Source organism: Micropterus salmoides, unplaced genomic scaffold, assembly GCF_014851395.1.
Source record: "Micropterus salmoides isolate LMB-PRFRI ecotype aquatic unplaced genomic scaffold, ASM1485139v1 Ms_hic_scaffold_12, whole genome shotgun sequence".
In the NCBI taxonomy this organism is placed as follows: Eukaryota; Metazoa; Chordata; class Actinopteri; order Centrarchiformes; family Centrarchidae; genus Micropterus; species Micropterus salmoides.
The window spans coordinates 19,671,779-19,697,163 of NW_024040263.1; the positions used below are offsets into that span (position 1 = coordinate 19,671,779).

Sequence of the window (25,385 nt, forward strand, 5' to 3'; positions counted from 1 at the left end):
AGTTTGTCATGCAGTCAAAATTGTGTCCAAATTGAGTCCACATTCTTGTAGACAAGAGATAGGGATGTACAAAGGTTTTTTTGCACTTAAATTGCACCATAAACCTACAATTTACACTATCATGGTGTTTTCAACTTTTAAAACTTTTAAGAAATTCCCACTTCACCTTGCTCTGATCAGCAAGTGCTCAGTATTTTCCAAATACCTAAAGGATGCCAAGAAAAGTTCATGCATAATTTTAGTGTTCAGACGGAGGAGCCTGAGTTTTGCTGTTGGCTTTTAAGTTGTTTGATTGTCAAAACAGAGGAGAAAATAGAAGAGACAATAAATTTCCTTAAAGGTGCAGTGTGTAATATTTAGGAGGATCAGACAGAAGGTCAGACAGAAAAGCAATAAAATATACAAAAACTATATTTTCAGAGGTGTATAAAGACCTTACATAATGAACCCTAATGTTGTTATTACTTTACAATGAGCCATTTCTATCTACATTCACCGCGGGTCCTCTTACATGGACATTGCGATGTTGCGCTGCCCTGTTTCTACAGTAGCCCAAATGGACAAACTGCTTTACAGAGCGCATTTCGTCACTACGTTGAGTATGTACTAAAAACAACAACAACAACAAGTGACATTAGTAGTGGTAGTCGACTGGTTTATTAAAAGTAAGGAAAAAAGAGAAGTTTGGCCAAATGGAGGCCCACAAGTATTATTTAGCTGTAGCTTCTCCTTTTCTCTTCTAAATCTGCATTGCAAAAAGAGAATTAAAGTGTGCATGGGACATAAAGAAGTATACAGAACTCACCACTAGATGCCACTAACCTTTAAACCGTGTACAATAGTGAAATGTATGAAAAATTGAATGAAATTGGTCCTGATTTCCTTCCTGTGAGGTCAGTGAGAGGTTATGTGAAAGACCAAGTCAGAGCCAAGCTGATGACGGCCTCTTCATTCACTCCTGCCTGTGATCAGACGGGAGCAGAATGTGGTGGTTAGTCATACATGTGCATGGGTTTCGCCAGATGCTCTTAAATGACCAAATGAATGTCCATATGCTCAGAGATGGGTTGTGCTGAATTCAGTCTGACAGCAGCCCTTTATGAATCTGTGCTGTCCTGAGCATGTGACCAAGTGCTAGTGGTTTATTGCATTGGGAGGCTACATCTTTAATTTGTCCAGTCAATGTTTTCTGGAATTACTGAAGGCTCTTGACCTCAAGTGGAAACGTGACAGACTCTACACATCTGCTCCATGTGAAGTATGAACCAGATGTTACATAGATTTATTTTGTTGAGGAGTGGCATAACAAATAAAAACAAAAAAGACACTGAATGATCCTATTAGAGGCTCTTCTTCTTTGGTAGAATTTCCCCTTCACAGTTTGTGTCTCAGTGGTGAAGCAGATGCAAAGGGGCAGAAACAACTGGGAAGAATTTGAGGGAATATGGTAAAAAAAGAAGGAAAAAAGAAGGAAAAAAGAAGCAACAACTGCCAAAAAGACTTCCCATCAGAGTCAGCAACAGACAGATTATAGCATAAAAGAGTTACTATAACAATTGAAAGCGGGTTGCATGTTGTGATATAATAATATACAATATGCATTAAATAAATGCTTAGCATTTTAGGACATTATATGAATGTGAGCATGAAGCAGTTCAGTGTTTGACTTTAAGCAAATAAGTTTACCAAAGCCAACATCTGCATATGGCGCTTTCAAGGTTGCATTTGGTTTGAACCATAAATTCATTCAAACTGGTATTACCACATCACATGCACGCAGCATCTCCCCCTGTCCTCTGCACACCTCAAGAGAGGTGGAGTACAGAGTTCCAGAGTTGGGCGCTACGTGCCACATGGTTAGTACCGCGTGGATAGTAGTGGTGCGCGAGCTACGCAGCCTTGGGTCCCGTCAGCAACACAGGAATATTGCGCGCCAAGCCCCAGACTACACAACACGGACCGACTGAACTGGGAGAAACAAGAGGAGAAAGAATAGAGGAAGAATAAGAACAGTACTGTGCTCGACGAGTCTTCTCCGTGAAGGTAAAAAATAATTTTATCTGTGGGTGTTTTTAAGTGCGTTTTGTAAAGATACGTGTCACAGTCGACATTTTGCGCAGATAAACGCGCTGTTGATGGTTTCGCAGATACCAGTGAATGTTTTGTTTGCTGTTTTACATGCCTGCGGCTTGTTTGAATACTTCATTTGTAAAGTAGACAAGTTCCTTGCACTCACAATCGGCGTGGAAGCTTCTGCTAAACTGCTTCACTCACTTTATTAACATTTCTACGTGGAGTGGAGTCTCCTCTATTTTTTTCTGACAAGAGGCAAAACATTATGCTGCAGTTCGTTTGATCAAATTTAGAAAGAAGAAAGTCAGGTTTTAACTGACTTTAATGATGTGTATCTACTAGTACCATTGCCTTCTGACGCCCCTCTTCAACACAGAAATGTGCAAGTTTAGACGCACGAGAAGCTAAAGTCGATTCTGTTACTAAAGCCTAATTAAAACTGGGATCGAGATATAATGCACTGGAGTTTGAAGAAAGTGAAAGTGGTGTGACATAGCTGCTCATTTTTAGGACGAGAGACAATGTAAAAAGAGAAGGAGAGACAGAGCTGTTCTCTTCATGCACATATGTAAATAACTAAAACCAGTTCCAAACCAATAGAGACGTGAAGTTTCGGCTACATTTTTGTTTAACACCACGCTCGTTGGACGTTTATTACTGACTGACTGTGGACATGTGGACGTGTGTGACCGCTTCAGGACCGCGGACAGCGATTTGAGCTCGAGCCAAAGATTAAACGGCAAGCGTGACAAGCATCTGGCTCACTTTACAGAGGATGTAGCCAACAAATAGACTCCGGCTCATTACTGATTTACCTAAGAATTACAATGAAACATTAGTTTTAAATAATCGGATAACTAATGACAAAATAACGTGAATTCACAGGTGGAGGTATTGACCTACATCTGTTGTACATCTGTCAGTATGTTGAAACTGATGCTTTTATGAGATCTCTGATGAAATTTTTTGAGGCCGCATCTGATCAGTAACTGAAAGTCTTATCACATTTTCTTTTCATTAACTACTGCAGCAGTCATCCATTACAAAAAGTTATCTTAAACTAATTGAGATTCAATTACAATTTCACTATCTCCTAGTTAACAACAACAACAAAAAAATTGATTAAGATGTAATATGTTTTTAGCAATGGGCAGCCCACCGGCCTACTTGGCTGACACCCACTCCTCAGTGTGCCAGCCAGACAAATGCTGTTATAGCACACATTTAGACAGGGATGTTGTGGGCTGCAGGGGATTGTTTTTCCGCAGTTGCAGAAGAAAAATGGTTTCTAGCCACTCTTCAATACAGGCTGCACTCCGGTAAGCCTTGAGACAGACATTGATGTAATAGGTTGCCCATGTTATCTAGATGTAATATTGTAATAGTGTAGACTGTGTAACAATCTTTCAAAATGTACATTTGTAGTTTTGGCTGCTCACTTTGGTACTTCACTTTCCTTATTTTTTCATGAAAATGCCTGTTTATGCAGATGGTTTTCAAAGAAAAATGTTCTTGTTGAAAGTCAGTTGACCTAAACCCAGCTGTTTTTGTTACACACTGAATTTGACTGATGCCTTCATTAAAATGTTTGAGGCATTGTTTTTATCTTTATGCATAAAGATGTCAACAAAAATAATTATACTCCTGGCTGGCTGTTATTCATTTAAAAAAAATCTTTGGTATGCAAGCCTTCATACGGCTTTACGGACTAGTCATATAATGGACCAGTTTTAGGAGGCTTCACTGTGTTATAAAGAGCTATTCAGCCCCGTCCATGTGTTCTATCATTAAAGTCACGTCTTCCTTCATTTTTCTTCCACCCTTGTGTCTTGTTAACTCCGTAACACCACTGTTCACCATTTATCAATATATGTCACTCCTGCCAACAAGAAAACACAGTTGTAGGCCCTCATTAATTAGAATGTCTGCTACAATTTCCATATTTAGAAACATGTATATGTCCAATGTGCTCAGTGTGTGTTAGACTGTTGTATAATTAAATACTATGCATGTGTGGTGTCCGAACAATAATGCTGCGATGATGTGTTGAGCAGAAATCCGCTTGACACTGTTCTTGATCATAAAAGTTTATTACATCAAGGAGTTCAGCATCAATTACAAGCTCCGCAGCAGCTTGGAGAGTGACCCAGCCCGATGACCACTCTGTCTCTCTGTACATGAAACATAGCTTATATAGGATATGTGTAGGTATCTGTTAGGTACCATAGAAGGGTTTGAGTCTGCAAAATAAAGCTCCAACCCATATAAGGGTACAGTGCTATTCTGAGGTAACAAAACAAGGGGTCAGAGGTCAAATTCTATAGAAGGGTTCAGTCCCTACACAACCACTAATCACTGCTCTCCCCTCAAGAGGTCACTGACCCTCTGTCCAGCTGCTACAGTGCTGTTATGCGTCAAATGCACATATATTATACACTACACATGTGCTAAATTATTGTACTCAGTTGATGTTATGGCTAGTTAGTTAGCAAGCTATGACAAATTAATAGCACTTAATAGCACTATTTGTTAATGTAAGATTAAAAATTATTAGGTTTTGTTAGTAAACTGTAAATTCCTCTTGTTTCTGTTCAGGTGTATGTCATGAGGAGAAGAGAATATTTATTCATTAAAAAGACAGAAAGACCCACGTTTAGTCAAAAGAGGTCAGCTATCTAGGAGCACGACTTAGCAACAGTAGTGGTGGATACTGTTTTGTTTTCCTTTTTTAACCCCTTAGTAACATCACTCGCTATTCTTAGTGCGTGTATGAAGCATGCTGCACAATAAAACAAATTTGTTAAGCACAAGCATTCCCTGTAGCATCAACCTACTCTCTCGGCTACACCTCTTTGGTTCCAGTGATCACTCACGCAGTAAGGAACATCATGATGGGAATAGGATATTGATGTAACTTCTATACTTTACTAAAATTGCTATCTTTTGGTCACATATTTAAACGACTGTGAATAGCATCTACGTTATCTCTAATCAATCCTTGTCTTTAGTCTCTGTGTGTTTAAGTACATGACTGTGTGTAATCTTTTCTGTGATGTATTTGTGCCTCTATGTCTTTCTCCTGCTTTTCTCTGTTTCGGCGCTCCAGCATTTAAATGCACCACGAAATGGGAAGCCTTGTTTTGAGACTCGCTCATCAGTCCATTCATGCTCAACTAATTCGAAGGCCTCTCTATATAGTGTTGCCTGGCGACAGGACCAAGTCAAGCACTAATAAATGGGAGACTTGTTCTCACAACAAACACAGGAATATGGATGCTGGTGCTATTGCTCTGGGTCACTGTTTTTTTGTGCCAGAGTCAATAGAGTGTCAACCCTTTTAGAGATCACCAGTGCCATTCATGTGGGTTTTATAAGATTAAATAGACCTGTCCAGGCATCAAAGTGTTGGGGATAAGTGCTTAGATTAGGGGTGTGATGATATACTTAGATCATGAGACGATGCACGAGAACAAGATGAGAAGATTTTTTACACTATTTTCAAGAAATAGGAAATGCTGAAGTATATGGGGGTCCTTCCCCAGACAAAGACTTAATTTCCTGCATTCTCAAGACGTTTTCTGCTCCGATTTATGGCGGAAATGTCTTTTTTTATATAAAGGGAAACAAAAACATCAGCTGGGAGGTGACAATTCATAAATGTAAAAATATAGCATCATTTGTTATCATAACTTTTTTTGGACAATGCACATTTGTTTTTTCTTACTTTAGATTGCGTTGCATGTTTACTTAATATGCAAATAAACCTTTTCAAAGCATTTTCATTTGTTAGTTAATATTTTGGTGCAAGGTATTTTCAGAACATTTTTAACAAATGCTTTCAAAAAGAGGTGGGGGCATGTCCCCAGCGTCCCCAGTGTAAAGGACACCTATGGACCTGTCTGTCATTTTTGTTACAAATATGTCTACATGGAAAAAGCAGTTCAGGACATTCAATTGTCCCTGATATACATAAGGTTTCGGTAAAGCAAACTGCTCTTGGAAGGGTTTTTGCAGTGAATATATGTAATTTAAGGTATTTCACGTTTATCTTTACTATCACTTATTTATTATCATCAGAAGATTTAATGCAGAGAACAAGCTGACTGACAAGTTCTTTGTGCACTTTCTGATCATGATACCATATGAAGGAATTCACAGCTCAAAGCCAAAACCATTTGGTAAAAGACATAAGGGAACTACCTTTGGACCAGCATGGAAGGCTTGGGCTATATCCAGAGCTGCCACATCCAATTAAGATGATCTGACATTACAGAGCAGATATGTACTTCGTTTTGATGCAGAGTGGTCCTGAGTCCCGGGAGTGAGGGAAGAGAACACCTTCTAGATTGTTCATACATTTAACAGCTAGATGACTGATTTTGTAGCCTAAATCCCATGATTTTAATGTGGAGAAGGGGTGAGAATGTGACATAGACATTGACAGCTCACACCACCACCACCTCTCTCCGTTATTTGCCAGATGACATGTTGTAAGTTGTCTGGCCTACAGCAGGGCTTTGGCTTGAACCACTGTCTGCATCTTCTAATTTTTGGAGGGCGTGCCTCCAAGGGAGGGATGAGGCATCTCTAGAATTAGACCACTGAGAAATCATTCTAGCTTGTAAGCTCCCTACTGGAGGCCAGCATAGCTCAAAGATAATGGCTGATGTACGAGAGCATATGGAAACAAAATGTCCTCAGTGATACGATGTACGATAACAATATTAATGGTAAAATGGCTGTTTAAGATTAGTTTTGCAGGACATGAGGCTGGCATAGGGACATTTCTATACAACGAACTGCAATATTTACTATTTATGACTCGGAAAAAAGTGTTGCCCTGGTCATAAGTGTTTTCCTTAGAGTAAGTAACTGTTGGGTAGAATAGCAAGAAAACAGGTGGTTATTTGTTATACAACCCTGTGTTGTAAAATGATAAATGATGTAAATAAATGTACCTTGTATCTTGAAATTCTGATTGATCTATGAATTCACAATGCTCTTTTTGATGTTCACTGTGGCTTTGGAAGTAGTTGTAAAAATCACCCATCTAAATCATTTATTTTATTCTAGCTGTTCTTTTTACACTGGAAGACATATTGAACAGTCAAATACAGACAAATATAGTAATCTTTGTAATCTTGTTATGGTCAGTAACACACCCCCTCTGTAATACTCATGATACATTAGGTGAGGATAACAGAGAGTGGCTTTTGACAGCTTGTGGGTCAATGAAATGGGCTCTAATGTATGATGATGTTTTCACACATGAGTGTGGTTTGTGTTATATACTCCATGGTGGTATTACTGTCCCCTCATGTGATGTGTGGGTCTGAGAGTGTATCAATGTGTGTATGTATAATGTAGCCATGTTTAGCATTTTCCCTTCAGTATGTCTGCTTAAACTGTACAATCAGATCTCATGGGGGTGTTGGGGGCTGTCAGCTTCATCCAGCTGTGTCCGTGGCTTGATGACACATCTCTGCTCACGTGCACCGGTCTGCTATTGTCTTCAGGCTTCTCCAGCCTGCCTTAGCAGCATCAGCCAACAGCAACTAACTCCGACAGTGTTAGTTGCCCGTCCACACCAGAAGCTACAGAGGGAATGCACTTAGAGCCATGCTCTCACAGCAACAGCAGCTGGGTCAATAAGCATGCCAAAAGAGATTCATGCTGTGACACTGACAAACCCTCGACAGACATGAACAGATACACAAATTCAAATTAGGGTGTCAGTTGTTTTGCAGTGACAGTCAGTGCTTTTTCATTTTTTTTTTTTACCACTTTTACATGTTCATATTCCGCTTAATCAACTTAAATGCAAGTTTAGTGCTACATTGGTGGACAATATTTATTCAAAACAGCATTAGTAATGTTTTATATTTAAACTAGAAATCCAATTAATTTAATTAAGTCAAAAATAGTGAGGTAAAAAGAAATCCACAGTTAATCATTCATTATGTCTGTATATAAATATTGGGTTCTCTTGGCATTTACTGCACCTATTTTTCTGTTTAAAATGTTGCCCTTTCAGTTTGTGATATATTGTTTATCTTTGCAACAAATTGAAGATAGTCATTAAATTCAGAATATTATGTAGCATTACTGTGTTAAACAGCAGGTATATCTGAAAAGACTGCTCCTGTGTCCTATATCAAAACATCAGAAATCATGTTAATCACCTTTGCCTAACCTAACTTACTTCAAGTTGTCTGGTTAAGCCAATAATAAAATTTTTTCCTTTTCTTTTTTGCTAGAAAAAAATCATCTAAAGCATGACATTACATTACGGGTCAGATATTTTCTTGCCCTGCCTTCGTTTGACCTATCACAGATGTGGTTTGCCCTTTGTTTCAACAGTATTCTACAACAGCTGAAAAGGATGGCGACATCTGTGTTACTCTTTGTCTTTGATGTAGTACTTTTGGCAGTGAGCTGTTTAAATTAAGGTTGACAGGAGGTTAGGTGCATGTTAACAAAGCAGACAGAGGAGGAATGCCCTACTTTTGGTGATGACGTGTCCTTTACTCTACCATCTGCCTTACTTGATGCAGGCATGGCCCCTGGCTCCCAAGTGGCTTTGTTCGCTATATCACATTAATAGTTCAAAAGATAAACATTATTTGTCACTTTTAGTTAAAAACATGTTTTTTTACATTTTGGATATCTTCTGGAAAAAAAATCTTTGTGAATATCTCTGTAATTTCAGCCATTCATTCAAAAATGTACAGTAGTTTCTGTTTTTGCACACGAGAAATACATCCTAGGTGACAATTGCAAAGCTTCTCCATGTTTAGGCAGGAGTGGACTAGTCTAATCAAAGGTTTAAACATGTTTTTAAAGATAATGCTGATGTTTATGCAGGAGACAGGATGTTTTGTGTATCCCTTTGCAGGCAGAGGGGGCAATAGGGCTTTGTTGTTTGTTGCAGTGGCTTTGAACATGAAAAACATTTCTCAATAAAAATAAAAACCTTTTTTTTCAATTGGGATCAATCACCATTTATAACCCTTTAGAGACCAGAACAATGAGTAAAATTATTAGTATTCATGAAGGACTGAAAATCATGACACTGTGTATGTGTGTGTGTCTATGTGTGTGCACGCATGCATAGTCTGAAAGGCGGGGGTCTCACCCTGAAGCTTCTGTACACATTTGCCTGCTTTATGTCTGTCTTCGTGGAATGTGAGAACTATTGTTGTCCCTGCTTTTTGCTGTTTTTGATCATTTTCTTCTCCCTGTCATATTACCAAACAAAGCAAGCCCCTGGAAATGGGCCCCCTAAATGGAACACAGCAATTATTAATGTAGTCTAATAAGTCTAGAATATGTTTTTGATATTATGAAACAGGTACAATGTCAACATCCTCATTATCATGGTGCATAGTGCTCAAAATAGGCAGACGTCTCTGGCTTAACATTATAGCAGCCTGCGCTATTGTTAGATGTACAGGGAAAATCTGGTTTTGAGTTTTTCTGCCTGTCATGGGAAAACCTCATAGTAGATCTGTGCAAATTAAAGAGTTGGATATGTGTATCCCTTTTATTTATCAGGTGTCAGACTTTCTTGATCCATGTCAACTGTTGAAACAACCTCAGAACAGTGGCATATTGGTGAGTGGCAGAAAATACATATAAATATATTTTTGGTTTTAGAAAAGTTAGAGAATGGCAGCTGTATATCGTTGCAAAATGTTGCCTGTATTTACAACACATACAACAACTTTATCATAACCTTTAAATTCAAATACAAACTGTTCAATAAATAATAATCATTACCATCATTATCAGTGTGGCTATTTTAAACATCATTACAATAACCCTATCTGTATTTTTGGTGTTTGAATGGTACCACCAGCCTAAATAGGTCCTCTTTTTTCTCTTTTAGTAATGATACCCAATTTATGGAAGCCCATATTTCAGTGCAATCAGCACTTCACTGTGTGCTTTTTGTGGTGTACAACTAAAAATAGCCCTTGGGTGGAGCGTAGTAACACAAAAAGATCTATGATTGGAAAGCATGAAGCTTGTCTGTGAATTGTAGCTCGATGCTAAATGAGTGAAAATAGAGACCTGACATGGACGTTGTAAATGAATGGCCACTGATTGCACCACGGTCAAGAATAGCTGAGGTTTAATGAAAGTCCTGTCTCATTAATGCTGGTCCTTTGTGCTTTAGTGAATTCTGATTGCTTATGCATGCATCCCAACTGCTTCCAATCGCCACTACTCTTTCTAGCATAAAATGCTTACCTGTGGTTCGTAGTTTGAAGGCAAGTTCAGTCTCAAGACAGGACAAAGACACTTATTTACAACTAAAAATAGTCAAGATTGGAATTTGTGTTCTTTTTTTGTTTCTTTTTTCTTTGTTTTAATGTGTAAAATTCACCTTAATTTAAACAGTAAAAAGTCATGTTTTCTCTTGCTGTGTGACTGTAGTTCATAAATCATGCATGTTCTGGATCAAGGATATTGTCATACTCTGAGAAATGTCATTTCACATTCTTCTCATTCTAAAAGGTCAAATATGCCTTGGTCTGTTATTCTCATGTTATCTAAATATACATATATATATATATATATATATATATATATATATATATATACACACACACACACACACATACACTGCTAACTAAGAAATGTAAGAAATGCTCAGAAGCTGTCTGATCTATGAGATGCAGCTATTATGAGGAGCAGGACAATGAAAAGTGTAAGTGTCCTCCTCTTATTCGGCTGAAAACATGCAATTTCTTGAAGCATCAGTTGCAGCATCTTTTGGAAAGCCTTATTTCTAACCATGAGAGCCATACCTCATCCTTTCTGTCTGTTGAGACAATGGTTCTGCACTGCAAGCTGGCTGATGTGTGGAGATCTCCCTGCTCTTTTCTAATAAGGCTTTACATCCAGTCATGATAGAAGAAGTTGATCCACTGGGAGAAATAAATGCTATGGCTCTTATGAAAAGTTAAAAATCCTTTGACAGACATTGAATATTTCCAGTCCCCCAGTGGGTGCTTAATGTGGCAGCCCTCTGAGAACTCATTATGTAAAATCAATTCCTTTCAACACGTATCCCATTCTCCCCGGCATTCCAGCTTCCTGCAAATGTGAGCATTAGCTTCCATACAAACAGATCCTTTGCTTTGTGTGACGAGCGCACACATTCATATGCTGACACATACTGTACACCATCTGCAATGCTCCTTCTGCATCAAGAAGTTGATTTATATATGATAGTAAGAGTTGTATGTAATAATAGCAGAAAATGTAGGAAAAGCAAAACAAACTCAGTCTTTTAATTCTCTTTTAAGCATTATCAGGGGTATGAGTTATACTGCAGTTTTCTTAGAGGGGGCTGGAGGCAACGTAAGGGCGGTCAAATGAAAAACTTTACATAATGTTTTTCCAAACATGCCTGACTAAGCCTTTGGCCCTGAACAATGTGGTTAATCAAATTTTAATGAGAGATTTGGCGGAGAGGGAATCTTTCCCAGATTTCTTTCTCAGCTAAGAAGAATAAAGTCCTAAGAAGAAAGTGTTAATGTTATCATATTCCCATTTATTACTTCCCATTCATTTCCAACTCATCTCTGGCTGGAGGATCTTATTCATATAGAGTCTTTGGTGTACTGTAGCTGTGGAAGATCTCAATTATAAACTTGAATTAAGATGAAACAATAAACCCGCAGACACACCACCTACTTCCCCAAAACTATTATATCATAATCATGCATTCATTATATCAATATTTAATCAACATCTTTACCTGTCCCTATTGTGACAAGAACTTTCCTGAAATGTGTAAGAGGTCGTATTATGCTTTTTGGAATTTCCCTTTCTTTTACTGTGTTATATATTCTTTTTGAGCATGTAACATGTTTGCAAATTGAAAAAGTCCACCCCAAATGGAGTTACCATCTCCCACCAAAAAATCTGCGTCACCCCCCTCACCCCCACCCTCCCTACTGAATGTTAGATACCACAGTTAAAACATTACATATACAAATTCATAACTTACCACTCTGAAATGTCTTGCTCCAGTCTGGGTGGGAAGATGGTTCGGGTTGTTCTGGCTGTGTTTCGGGATCATGTACGGCTGAACCAAAGCTGTGGTTGCTGACTGAAGCAGCTTTCTTTTGGATCACACTATCTTGCTTTTTATGACCTGCCCTGCTCTGCTTCTGATTGGCTAGTAGTCCTAAACTAGGTGCAACTCCCAACAAAGATCTAATAGAAGTGAGATGCCTCACAACAGACAGGGTGAAAAAAGACCTCTTTAATTGGCAAGACAGCAGTTTAAGTTACTCCACTACTATCAAGAAGATCCTCAAATTAAGTTGACCGGTAAGTGATACTGTCTTTCAGCTATTACAGTCAATGATGTTTTACAGGACTCAGTGGAGATAATGTCATTCGTTTTGCCTTTCTTTAAGTGGAGAGCATGCACAAGTGGTGTCCTTGTTCCCCTTTACTTTGGTACTATATGTTATATGTTTTACCTTCTTTCCCTCTCCCAGCTCTCCTTTCTGCCGGCGGCACCCCCCTGCTGTTGAGGCTGTGGTATGAGCTTATGTGGCAGGAAGGCGCTGACTTTGCTGAGCAGCGTGTTCGCTGTTTGCGGCCTGGGCCTGCTGGGGATCGCGGTGAGCACCGACTACTGGCTCTACTTGGAGGAGGGCGTCATCCTTCCCCTCAACCAGAGCACAGAGATACGCATGTCCCTCCACTCTGGCCTCTGGAGGGTTTGCTTCTTGGCTGGTGAGTTAGTATGAAATCTGAAACATATATTTTAAACTCTTCATATGTTTTGTGTGTAAAAATCTTACTTTGTAAAGTAACTAGTAAGTGAAGCTGTCAGATAAATTTAGTGAAGTAAGAAGTACAATATCTCCCTCTGAGAATTAGTGGAGTAGAAGGAGAAAGTGGCGTGGAAAGAAAATACTCAAGGTAATTACAAATAAAGTACCTCCAATTTATACTTAAGTACAGTACTTGAGTTAATATACTTGAGTTACTGTCCACCACTATAGAAACTGTATTTTCTCATTTCAGTCAGGACTTCCATTTTATGACGATTTTAGACAGTGTCATGTTCAGAGACACAGCTTTATGACCAATTGGGTAATGACTAATTTCATTATAATCAGTGGTAAATAATAATTATGATAAGGAAGAAGTTAAAATGGCAAAACTTGAAATCACATTTTAGATGTACAATATTTCAGTTTAGATATAGAAGTAAACTCCACAATCATTCTGACCATTTAGTTCCAACCAGATGGTCCCAGTGAAGGATAAAATACAAAATGATGGCCCAGAATTAACAAGATGCCCGTACAGACAGCAGTTATTCACTAAGACATGTATGCAAAGGAACTTCAGGCTCAAACAAAAAAACAAACTTTCCACTCAGTCACCATTGTTTGAGTGAGCTCTGTCCTGCACTGTGGATCTGGGCCTAAAGGTCTAGTATGATTTGTATTGCACATGTACAGTCACCATTGTATCTTTCCTCTTTCTTTCCTCCTCTTTTGCATAGAATAGAAGACAAGTACTTGCATGAATATTCTAACTTTGAGTTTACCTCTGTGTGGCGATAAGACCAGTATGTTTCCTGCAATCCACACTACTTTCATTCTAGGGTGCATCCTTGAATGTATCAAGTGTTTTTATTCCAGTTGAATGATTGGTTTTGCTAGATGTCTTCCCTCATGACTTACCCAATGACTACTCTTCTGTGGCACCAGAGGCACCTTGGACTGATGCAGAAAACCCTCAATTCCTTTTTGTTTTTCTGTCATTTTGACCTGCATCGCTTTCCCACCACAGCAGTCAACGTGAATAACAAGTATTACAAACAGTCAGGCAAGATAAGCTTACGTGTTTGCACAGTGCATGCTTGCGTCACCTTTCGGCCTTTTAAAACATTGTTCCTCTCCAGCTCCAACATCACCAACGGCATGCGTGGAGGTGTTGATTGGAAAAAAACACTAACTGTTAGATTTCATTCTTTTCTTAGAGAAACAACTCTCCAGACAAGTGTTGTCCCAGAGTAAACCAGGTATCGACTTTTGCTCTTACCCTTTGCCCCCTCTGGTAATGGCAACAGCTAACTGTATCAATATGCTGTGTTAATCTTGTTGGATGTGTACTCTAGGTGTTCAAACTAAAAACTATGTATGCTGTCATGTATTGCACTCATCTGTTTGGACCCTTTTAGAAAGCTGGACCTAAAAAACAAAAATAAAAGCTTTTGTTCTGCAAATATACCTACTAGTTTTTTTAGACTGTAATATTATTCCGTATACTGTTGAATTGTTCCATTAACTCCTGTACCACAACCAACCTGCTCTGTCCTGTTCCATCATTCAGCCGTGGCAAATATGTAGGCAATTGTTGTGATGAAGTTTCCTGCCATGTGGCAGGCCGTTCATACAGTGTAAATGCACTAATGGTCCAGTGAGTGTTTAGAGGGAATCGAGTGGCCTTATTAACTGCTCTGGTTTAACCCAGAAACAATTACTGCGCACTACAACAGTATGTTGTTATGCCAGAGAGTGTGAACAAGGTTGCATGGTGTTTTGGCTGGTATTGATATTGCTTCGAGTTCATCGGGTGTTGAGTTGTTAATGTTTTGTTCCAGCGTGAGTTCATGTAGAGGACACATACAGCCAGCACTTATAGTCTTTCATTGTGAGTTGGATGTTGTTTTATGGCATTGAGTAAATAAGTTGAATGAGGCTGTTTTTTTTATTTTTAGCATTATCTACCATTCTTGGAAATGTTTTGCTTGTAATTTCTTCTTCATAAGTTTGAACTCTGAGCCTAGCTTTGCAGTAGTTGCTAGACAGCATTATTAAAATCACATTAGTATATATATTTTTTATCTATTCCACCATAAATGTTTTTCATTGCAAGTCTGTAATAGCAGTGTTACCGGAGTCATTCAAGACTGACATAAAATGAGCCATTATGTCTGCTCTGTGAAAGCATTATCAACATTTTCTCTAATAGTAATTATTTCCTACTTTTATAGCTACATTTGAATGGACTGAGAATGGAGTGGATGAAATCTAAAAATGCATTAAATGCAAGAGTGCATGATTGTGCAAAAGGACATAGTTTTTGTTCTTCAAAAAGTTAAATCCACAAAGAACAGAAACCCCCTAATTTTACAAATTGGCAGTGTTACATATTTTACTCTTTATGCTCCATCAATAAGAAAAGACTCAGCCAAAATACTTTAGGTGTGTACCTGTCTGCATTATTAGTACACGCTGTAAGCAGCAAATCATTATAATGCTTAAAAATAGCATTTAATGTTTAATTTTCATACTTATATTTTGGACCTGAACCAACCCTCAGTATGCAACACACGACATGCATTGTGGAAGCTAATTACATATACTAAACCTCAAGATATCACCTAAGCCAACACCTCACAGTGTGTTGGGTTAATGATGTGTTGAGAAAGACATCAGTTGCAAGAGTGTGGATGTGAATTTCTGTGTCAGTGTGTTTTTGTGCCAGACACTGTATGTGTCAAAGGGAAAGGTGCTAAAACTGAATGCTGGGTGTTCCTCGTACGAATACTGACAGCAAAAATTGGTTATTGTATGAAACAAGTTGTTGATTCCATGTTCCACTGTGACATTCTGTTGTGAAATTGTGTGACACAGCTATCACACAGTTTACTCATGCCATCACATGAAAATAATAATCTAGTTACTGAAAGCTTGATATTTGTGATGTGCAGTCTTAACCCTTTGCCAGAATAGGTATCATCATGACTTCTATTAATCCTGCTAGGATGCTACATATGCTTCTGTGTTTGACTTTGTCACAGTGGGCTAATTAACAGTGTGTAGAGTTCTGAACCCTGTTTGCACTTAATATTATGTGAAATTTAATTGTATATTTGTTTCCTTGTCCTTTGTTCCAGGGGAGGAGAAAGGCAGATGTTTTACCATAGAGTATGTGATGCCCACTAACGTCCAGATGACATCTGAATCCACTGTTAGCGTTCTGAGTAAGTAACTTTGTTACACTATACTACATGAGCAATACTTCAGTTTGGTGAAACTGTTCAGGCCCTCAGCTTTTAGTTTGAAATGTTTCAATATGAACCAAGGTCAGGGCAAACAGGGTTGTTGTAGTAGTAGTATTAAAAATGTTGTGTAAAACCTACCTTATCTCAGCTCCTATCATGGGCCACGAGGGCCATTCAAGCTAACTTGTACTATCAAGTAAAGCAGGAACAAACTGTTAAACTAGATGGTTTAAACTATAAACAATGATTTTGGTAATTAGGCTCTTAACTAGCTAAGTACTTTGTGGTCTTTTGTTGACAGATATTATTTCAGTCAGGACAACTTTCATCAAAGAAACTGATATTTGCGCTGCAGGAAGTTATGTTTGGCAATATGGCTCTGTTCACCTCTCTGACCTCCCCCGTGCCTATGTGGAAAAGTCATAAGGCAGAGAGAGCACCTCCCTGCCCATTAATGTGCAGACATGGAAAGCCAGAGGCAGAAAGCAGCAGTAAAGACCCCCTGGGTACAGAACAGAGCAGGCAGGCAGGCTATAGCGGCTTAAAAAGGCACCTTGTAAGAGAGGAATGAGCTGAGCTGTCAGCTGATGTGGCTGGCTTTATGGGTGTCATCAGCTACTGTGCTGTGAGCTGAGCTTGACTTCGTTGCCTGCCTGAAATACACTATGGTTGATTTTTTTGTGCAGCACATTTAGTGGAAAGTCATACGTCCATTCCCTGAAATCTGATTCTTTCTTCTGATCTATGAAAGTGGCTCCAGTCTGCCTGCTAGTTTCAACTCAATAGTTTGTTTGTTTTAGTTCCTGCAGCCAACAAGTGATTGGTTAACAGGATACAGCGATGCCCAGAAGAGCATACAATAACACAGCGGAGAGCAAAACATTTGCAGAAGAAACCGGGATGGGGGACACAGTTTTAGCACACTCACAGGTGTGACATTATGCATAAACACTATGGGAGGCTGCTTGGATGATGTTTTAAAATTTGAAAGATCGGTTGACAGACTATACGTGCATTTACCCACCACTACAGACCTGGAAATTAAGTTCCAGTCTACAATGTAGTCAAATGAAACAAATTGGCCATTTTCATTAATGGGAACCCAGTGCTGCTAGTGCAGCTGCACTAGACTTCTACCATTTGGTTGGTAACACCATATATCACTGAGGTAGGACATATCTGTCTGGGGCCCTCCCGAGGCCTATGGTACTGTAGGGTCAGTGTTGACAGGTCTGACCTGAGTGCAAGTCATGTGACTTGAGTGCACGCCTCTGCAGTATGCTATCCCCTATATGGTTTGTGCTATTCCTGGTCCAGACTCCAAGGCTAGTCCACTCAGGAAAAGGATAAGAGCTGGGTTTGAATGAAAAATTTAGGGGTGCCATTTTCATTTTGTAGAGACACCCTGCAGGGTGAACACGCACGGGTACACATAAGTACTGGTAGTGTGCAGACAAGAAGTCGGATCTACACAGAGTGATGCTGTCAAAACAGCCACTCCAGATCTCATATGCATCGTCAAACTCCAAACTCACTAACTGAAGTATACAAGGTCAATGGAAGTTAATAAAATTCCTCTAGCTATTTTCCAAAGATCTACAATTTCAACTTTTTTTGAAGTACTGTAAAGAGAGAAACAGAAAAAAAGAAGAAAGGTGACAGGAGAATTTATGTAAAGATATGCTGGTGAAGAAGGAAGAAGAAGTGACAGAAACTTGAACGTGAAAGAAGTACAGTGAGTGAAGAAATGTACGCGTGAGAAAGAAACAAGAAGACTCCCTGAAGTGAAGAAGATACCGGCAGTAAGAATGTACGTGATCACAACATTGATAAGAAGAGTTAATTGGCTTCTTTCTAAAAACATGATGAAAGTTAAAATCCAGAAAATAATGCCGTTGAAAAGTGTTTGTTGTCCGATGGTTGTTCAATGAATTAAATTATACTTCCAGACACATAATAAAATGTAACTATGAAGGGATAAAGAAATAGTAATTCAAATGCACACGGCATGAAAAGTTAATACAGGACCTGTTCAGGTTTCATGGCTTTGATGTTTTGATATATGATGGCAGAATTCCTTTCTCTTATCATGCAGCTTTGTCCTTAATACTGACACTTAAAAGCAGCATTTATGTCATAGCGTATTTTTGCCGTAGCAGCACCTGCCACTAGATCTTTTGCCATCATTTTTATTCAGAATGGAAGGTTTTCCCGAAATTTGCCCATGTTTCAGGACTCAACATGAGTCCTATTGACTTTGTTTTTTCATTTTAACAATAATGTTGGATAGCTACATTAGATTGTAATAGGCAAGTTTACTTCACGATCCAAACTTTACCCAGCTAATTAAATAACCAGTTCCATTAAGGTTATGACCTTAGCCATCTGGTCCACTTAGCTGGAAGGGAACTTGTGTAATGGAAAACACAATGGCGCTCTGGAAAGAAGTATAATAGACTTGCTTTTCTTCTGGGAGGTACTGTACCATTTGCTCTCAGTAGGGAGGTCCAGCTCCATCTTATAAATAAGGAACCTAAACCTAAACCCATGAAATGCTTATTTAACTACTAGCCACAATGGAAAACTTCATGCTGCATGCTTGCTCTAAGGGGAAAAACTCAAGTCACTGGAAATAAATGCACAAAAAAACAAACCTGTGTGCATTAGGAGAAATTTGTAACGGCTGTATAATCAGCACATCTCAAATCAAATTCAGAGGAAGCCCAGGTTCCTAATTCAGCTCCAAACAAACTATCAGTTTTTCTTGTCTTCTCCCAGAGATGATCCGTTCTGCCACGCCCTTCCCTCTGGTCAGCCTCTTCTTCATGTTCATTGGTTTTGTACTCAGCAACATTGGTCACATCCGACCCCATCACACCATCTTGGCCTTTGTTTCTGGAATCTTCTTCATCCTGTCAGGTACATGGCTTCATATCAGTAGTAGTATAGTACTGTATAAAAATACTTACAAACATGATGAGTGCATCTGAGAAGGTTTGACAACTTTTTAAATATACATAGTTGTCATGTTACGTTAGTTGGTTCAGGTCTAATCTGCGTAACTCACAGCACAGCGAAACAGTTACTGTTTCACTAGATGCGTGGTTAGTAATAATTTATGGCAACAAAAGTAATACCAATCATGTACCACAAATATGTTTGTGTGAATTGAATCTCCTTTTCTATCCATAGTGATTACAGTTTTATCTTTCTGTATGTGTGTCTTTGTTTCTCTCTCTCTGCCTTCCTCAGGTCTCTCTCTGGTAGTTGGTCTGGTGTTGTACATCTCCAACATTAATGATGAAATGTTAAACAGAACCAAAACTAATGAGGCCTACTTCAGCTACAAGTACGGCTGGTCATTTGCCTTTGCTGCTATCTCCTTCCTGCTCACTGAGGTAACTTCACGAATGCAAGTATGTGACCTTGTACCTTGCAAAACTTGGATTCACAAGCATACATCAAAACTAAACATCTAAACCTTTCTCAACGAACCAAAATCTGAGTCATGGGCCTGTTTCTGCTTGATATCAGGATCTATATCAACATGAGGAAGATTTTCTCTATTCTCTTATTCTACATCAATTTTGGCTCAGTTTGCTTTTGCTAATTTACATCTCTCATCTGTTGCATTCGTGATTTACTGTACATTTTAGGCATTGAACAGACGTCTCTCATCCTAAAGTCACCCTTATTTGTGAGAGAGACGTAATCTATCCTTGCTCACAAAAAGACAGACAGAAAATAAATGCATCAAACATTAGATGTTCGCATATTTTAGCGTCTTTATTTCAGCAAATTCCTTTCCTTCAGATATGAACAACTGTAATGTATTGCTTTGTGAGAAATAGTGTCCACAAAACACAATCGTTTAGGGTTAATTAGCTATGATTCATATGTTAATGGTTGATAATGGAATCATTTACACCAAGCAGTGAAGGTCTGCAAGTTGCTTTGGATGCTGATGCAGTCATTCAAAATAATCTGACGTCACGGAAAAGGTTGAATGTGCATTTTTTTGTGAAAGAAGAAAGAGTGTGTATTTGTGTGTCATGAATACATTCAACTAAGCCATGATTCATGTGTTCACTGTAGGGGGTTGTTTTCTTCTGATGGTTATAGAGCAAAATCAGTATTCACTAAATAAAATCTGTGACTTGACATTGTTTTATGCAATTCATGAAATAATTAATTCTAATGGTGGAAAATTGTATTATGTGTTGAGTTTAAAGTGACCTGAATTTTATGTTGTAATGGTGGTGAAAATAATTTTATTATCTTTCCATTGACAATACAATATGAAACAAGGGCTAATAATGGTGATCGTTATTGGTGACCACCCTCAGAATGTTCCAGGATCTAGTAGAAAAAGTTAATAACAGAAGTATAGTACAATGATATTACCAAGAGTAAACTTTGCACCTCTTTGTCTCCATCCAACCAGACAGCAGGTGTCATGTCGGTGTACCTCTTCATGAAGCGCTACACAGCAGAGGAAATGTACCGGCCCCATCAGGGCTTCTACCGGCCTCGCCTCAGCAACTGCTCAGATTACTCCGGCCAGTTCCTCCATCCAGACGCCTGGGCCGGGCGTGGTCGCAGTGCCTCCTCCATCTCCTCTGAGGCCTCCCTCCAGATGAACTCCTCCCACTACCCTGCTCTCCTCAAGTGTCCAGAGTATGAACAAATGTCCTCCTCACCTTGCTGAGGCATAGGATGAGTTGTTGTGTTAGCAGTGTAGGGGTTATTTTGATCTGCCTGGATTTTGGCATAAAATTGTCCAATAATTTGACATTATCCAGCTTGAATCACTCCCGTCTTCAAGTGTCCTGACTATGACCTGAGTCTTTCTACCCTTACTACTGCAGATTCTTTTATTTATGGTTCTGTGGGGAGCAAAACTTTAGTTGAAGGTTAGCCAGTTCACTTTATTCTCAGCTGACCTGTTTTGTTGCAGGGAGAATGGTTAGAAGAGGAGAAAGGAAAGAGTTTGACCAGGTTGTACTTTTATATGCTTTTTCTCTAGTTTGTAGTGACAGGTGACGAGCAACCTGCTGAATGGACCGAGGTAGGGCAAAGTCATCTGAAAGGAGTAACTTGAGTAGCTTCAACCTGCAGTGAGCAAGTCCACTACATTGCCTCTGGTACCACAACAATCCTGATAGCTTTTGGACAGGATGACACACTGCATATCTGCAGACATGGAGAGTTCGGAATAGGGTTTACAACTCAATTATGTGCAATGGCTGCAGAGTCTGCAGGTTCTTAAAACCACTACACTACTACAGAATGTGCTTTCAACCAGGAAGTGGAAACTAATCAGTGAAATCACCTTGGCGTAGAGGAATAATATGGATCACAAAACATTTCCTCCATTTGATCATTGCTCAAATTGTGCAGTCTTTGGGTTTATAAAGGTTAAAATAAAATTGTTAAAGCTCCTTTCTTCTACAAATTGTACATGTGTACCAGCTGTGTCAGTCTGCACAAGTATGTTTCACTCACATCCTTAGCTATCCTTCCTTTGTGAGGAAAATAGCTTTCTGTTGTATTACACTGTAAGTGTTCTATTACACATCACAACTGTTTCCCACATGTTTAATGTGAAGTCGCGCGCTAGAACTCAGCTTGAGCTTTTTCATATTCAAGTCTCGAACTTAGGAAACAGATAATGAATGTGAATTTCAACCGCTCAAATAGATCATTTAAATTGGCATACCATTTTATATACAAACTGTTTGACAGATTAGAGGCTGGAGGAGTTGAGTTTATGACAGATGGTATTTGACCTTCCATAAAAATCTATTTCTGTATGGTATTTTAAAACTTTACAGATCACACTGACTTTCAGTTACCAGAAGTACATGTAGTCCCCCTTTAGGTCCTTTGCATAAGAGCCATTAATTATTACACCACAGGCCACAGGTGTTTTCTGAAACTGAAAGTGGGAATGCTTCACTTTTTTGTGTTTTCATTGATCCCATTCAGTTGCACCAAAGGAAAGGTTTGTATTATAGGCTGCCAGTCCAGACATATGAGATACATTCTTTTTAAAGGCTTAAACATGAATATATTAATGGTTATATGAAAGTTGAGTGTATTATTGTATATTCTTGTAAAAAAAAATCTGTATTTGCTCTCACAACCAATTGTTAATAACAATACAGGACTGCTTTACATCAAGTGTTTTAAACTATACAGATGTATATCAACCTTTTATATTCTCAGAGAACCTATGATTCCTGTGTACAGTGGTTTCCTTAGTTAGTCAAGCAGTTAAAGACAAAAAGATGTACTAAACTAATCTTTAAAAAGAAAACAAGCTGTACGGGGACAACACTGTTTGATTGTATTTATCCAGTTAGAGTTATAAAACATTTGTTATACGTTTAAATGAGAAATGAAGGCTAAAAGGGATAAGACAGAGTTTGGGTGGTCATGGTTTTGATGGAGAATGTGAATGAGTCAGGTGGCACAAAGACTATTTTGCTATGGAGCCATTGTGAATGTAAGATGTACCGAAGGAAACACTGCTAAATGAGATTTGTTTGCATATAGTAAAATACCTCTCCTCCAAAGATGTATTTAACGAAAACTATAGATACATATTTTTCTAATTTACCCCGTCATAATGATAGAATATTCTTAGATGTTTGAAATACAAATATACTGCCGTCCTTAGTGTGCCAAGGAAATAGTTGTATCCAGGTTAAGTGACTTAAGTATTGAATATATACATTTCATGCAGCAAGTGTGAGTAAACATATTACAGAGAAACATTTTGTCTTGTGCAATAATTTTATGTTAGTTTGATACATTACTAAAATTTGAATTTTTGTCTGTATTTAATGTTGCATGGTGTGAACTCCACATACTGCAGTATTCGCCTGCAGTATATGTAAACAAAACAAACATACATAAAACTAATACACACAAACTGTGCCAGGCAAAGCTAAATTCACTCTCACAAGCACTGCTTTGGTAAATAGACCAGTAACATTTTGTTTTGTCAAACACTGTAAATACAAAATCATCACTGTGTATATAGATACATTTTTTTATAGACTGCAGTGTCTTTTTTGTGTTGTAGATTCATCTGCAGTGTATGTGATAACTGCTTTGCCGCACACATCACATTAAGAATGTGAGCTTTTGCATAATGTTATACTTACATAAATGTAAAGTATTAAGATGGTGTCATTGTCAGACATGAAATGTCAACATCTGTGTATTTTTTACAAAGTAATTTTCATGATGTTAAATGTGCAATGGAATAAGTATACTCAATTAAATAAAGTTTAATGGGATTTGATAAACAATACTCTTGTTTCTTCTATACCTGTTTATGTCTCTGAAATATCTGTATTATAAATTAAACTATTCATATTTATTGTGCATGTGTCATAGGCAGATTGAACAATCACTCAGTATCTCTGTAAGTAAGATCCAATTTTTTGTCAATATTTATATTACCATTTCTTTTTCATGGTTCCAGGGAAAAAAATGAAAATTTATATTTTGTATCACAAAAAAAACTCAGAAAGTAAGAGTAACTTATAAAAGAGACCACTAAAATAGTAAAGCATTGTAAATAATTGTATGAAAATAAGTTATATACTGTAGGGTTAGTGTTATTCAAGAACATAGGACAGTAAACAGACCTGAGACAGTGGATACATAAGCTTGTCATTGCTATTGGGGCAACGAATGTATTGTGCTACAGTGAAAAATAGTCCCAATCATATACAAAAAAACTTTCAGTAAATTACAATTTAAGGTTAATGTCTAGCACGATGTCACCCTTTGTTGGGATAGAGTGGAAATATATATCAATGAGATACTGTATAGACAAAAAACAACAGAATATAAAATATTAATCATGTTTATTTTCTTGTTTTTTGGAGTTTGGTCAAGCAACTAATGAATATTATATAATAACGTACACTGTAGTGTGGGGCTACACTTTACATGAGAGAAAAATACATTGAAAACAGAGTAAATTCTCTCTAACATAGCTTTTCTCTCAAACATGATATATGAGGTCAGATCTCTGTCACAGAGAGTTAGACACAGAGCCTGTGTGAACCCTGTACAGCTCTGACTGTGAGAGCTGTCATTCATCCATATGGGCAAATGAGACGTTACAGGGCTATCAGAGGGATGGAAACAGCTCATCTGCATCATGTACTGATGTGCCCACAAACTGAACGAGCAGTTTCATCTATTGACCTGATGAGATGACATTCCCAAATTGATTATTCCCAACAATGAAACCATCTATCCCTTCCATCCATCGTCAACCACTTATCCTGCGTACAGGGTCGCGGGAACAATGAAGCTATGTGTTGCAAATGTCACTACACATTTTGTGGTAGACTCTAATTTAAACTCTGAATGGTCCATGTTCTGCTGTACCATGAATAAAATTAATCGTTTGATAGTTGCTGAATCAAATTCTTCTGTCCTTCAGAAACTGGCTGCAGCTGCTGATCGATGGTCGTGTATCTTTTGACAACAGCTCCATCTAGTGTAATTTCTGTAGAGACACACAGCTTCCCACCAGTAATTAGTGTTGAGTTGCATTTTAAAAATTGTGAAGCCTCTCATTGTCTTTATGTTCTACATGTGCTACATGTAAAGACTCCAAATTCATCTTCAGACTGATTTGATTTGATTTTTTTATTTTATTTTGATTTGATCTTAACTTTACCATGATACAATAACAAATACTAAATAGTAGTATTATATGCTGACATGCTTTTAGACAGTGTCTTATTGAGATCTATAAAGTAGAGGAGAAATAACACAACAACAGAATAAGACCCAGGGGTGAAATTAGACACACAGAAGTGGGTTTGCTGCTTTAATTTTGAAGCTGTTACTTGAACAAACTTAAGGACAAACAAGCAGGGAATCAATTCCATGAAAGACGTCACTAACAAGCACCAAACACACACATTGTTCATTTGGGCCATGATTGGGTCTGTGTACAGCTAGCCGCACTGGTCCTGAGGATGAGTCAGTATGCTGTTCACTGTGGAATCAATCACTACGTATGAGTATGTTTACTCATTAAAGCTGGAGAGACAGAAGAAGAATACAGAGAGGAGAAAACTGTTTTCCTTCTGACTTTTTACATCTACAGCGTCACACACATCACTGCAGCTGAGAATACATGTTGTTCAAATGGCAGACTCACAGAAATGCATGTACTTTGGTGATGATAATAATGGTGATATGATTAGGTGTTTGCATGTGT

At 38.3% G+C, this 25,385-nt stretch overlaps 1 protein-coding gene across 1 annotated transcript; it reads left to right on the plus strand.

Moving 5' to 3' along the window:
- Positions 1–1,819: 1,819 nt before the first annotated feature.
- On the plus strand, positions 1,820–23,439 carry LOC119899345 (voltage-dependent calcium channel gamma-5 subunit). The gene is made up of 6 exons (XM_038713874.1): positions 1,820–2,043; positions 12,594–12,834; positions 16,019–16,105; positions 18,905–19,045; positions 19,379–19,524; positions 20,571–23,439. Exons 2-6 carry the CDS (start codon positions 12,639–12,641, stop codon positions 20,832–20,834), a joined length of 834 nt encoding a protein of 277 aa, XP_038569802.1. The 5' UTR covers positions 1,820–2,043; positions 12,594–12,638; the 3' UTR covers positions 20,835–23,439.
- The last annotated feature ends 1,946 nt before the right edge of the window (positions 23,440–25,385 follow it).

Coding starts and splice junctions, on each gene's coding strand:
- LOC119899345 (XM_038713874.1), top strand. CDS start 12,639: ATGAGCTTATGTGGCAGGAAGGCGCTGACTTTGCTGAGCAGCGTGTTC. Junction 12,835..16,018: donor GAGGGTTTGCTTCTTGGCTG/GTGAGTTAGTAT, acceptor CCTTTGTTCCAG/GGGAGGAGAAAGGCAGATGT. Junction 16,106..18,904: donor ATCCACTGTTAGCGTTCTGA/GTAAGTAACTTT, acceptor GTCTTCTCCCAG/AGATGATCCGTTCTGCCACG.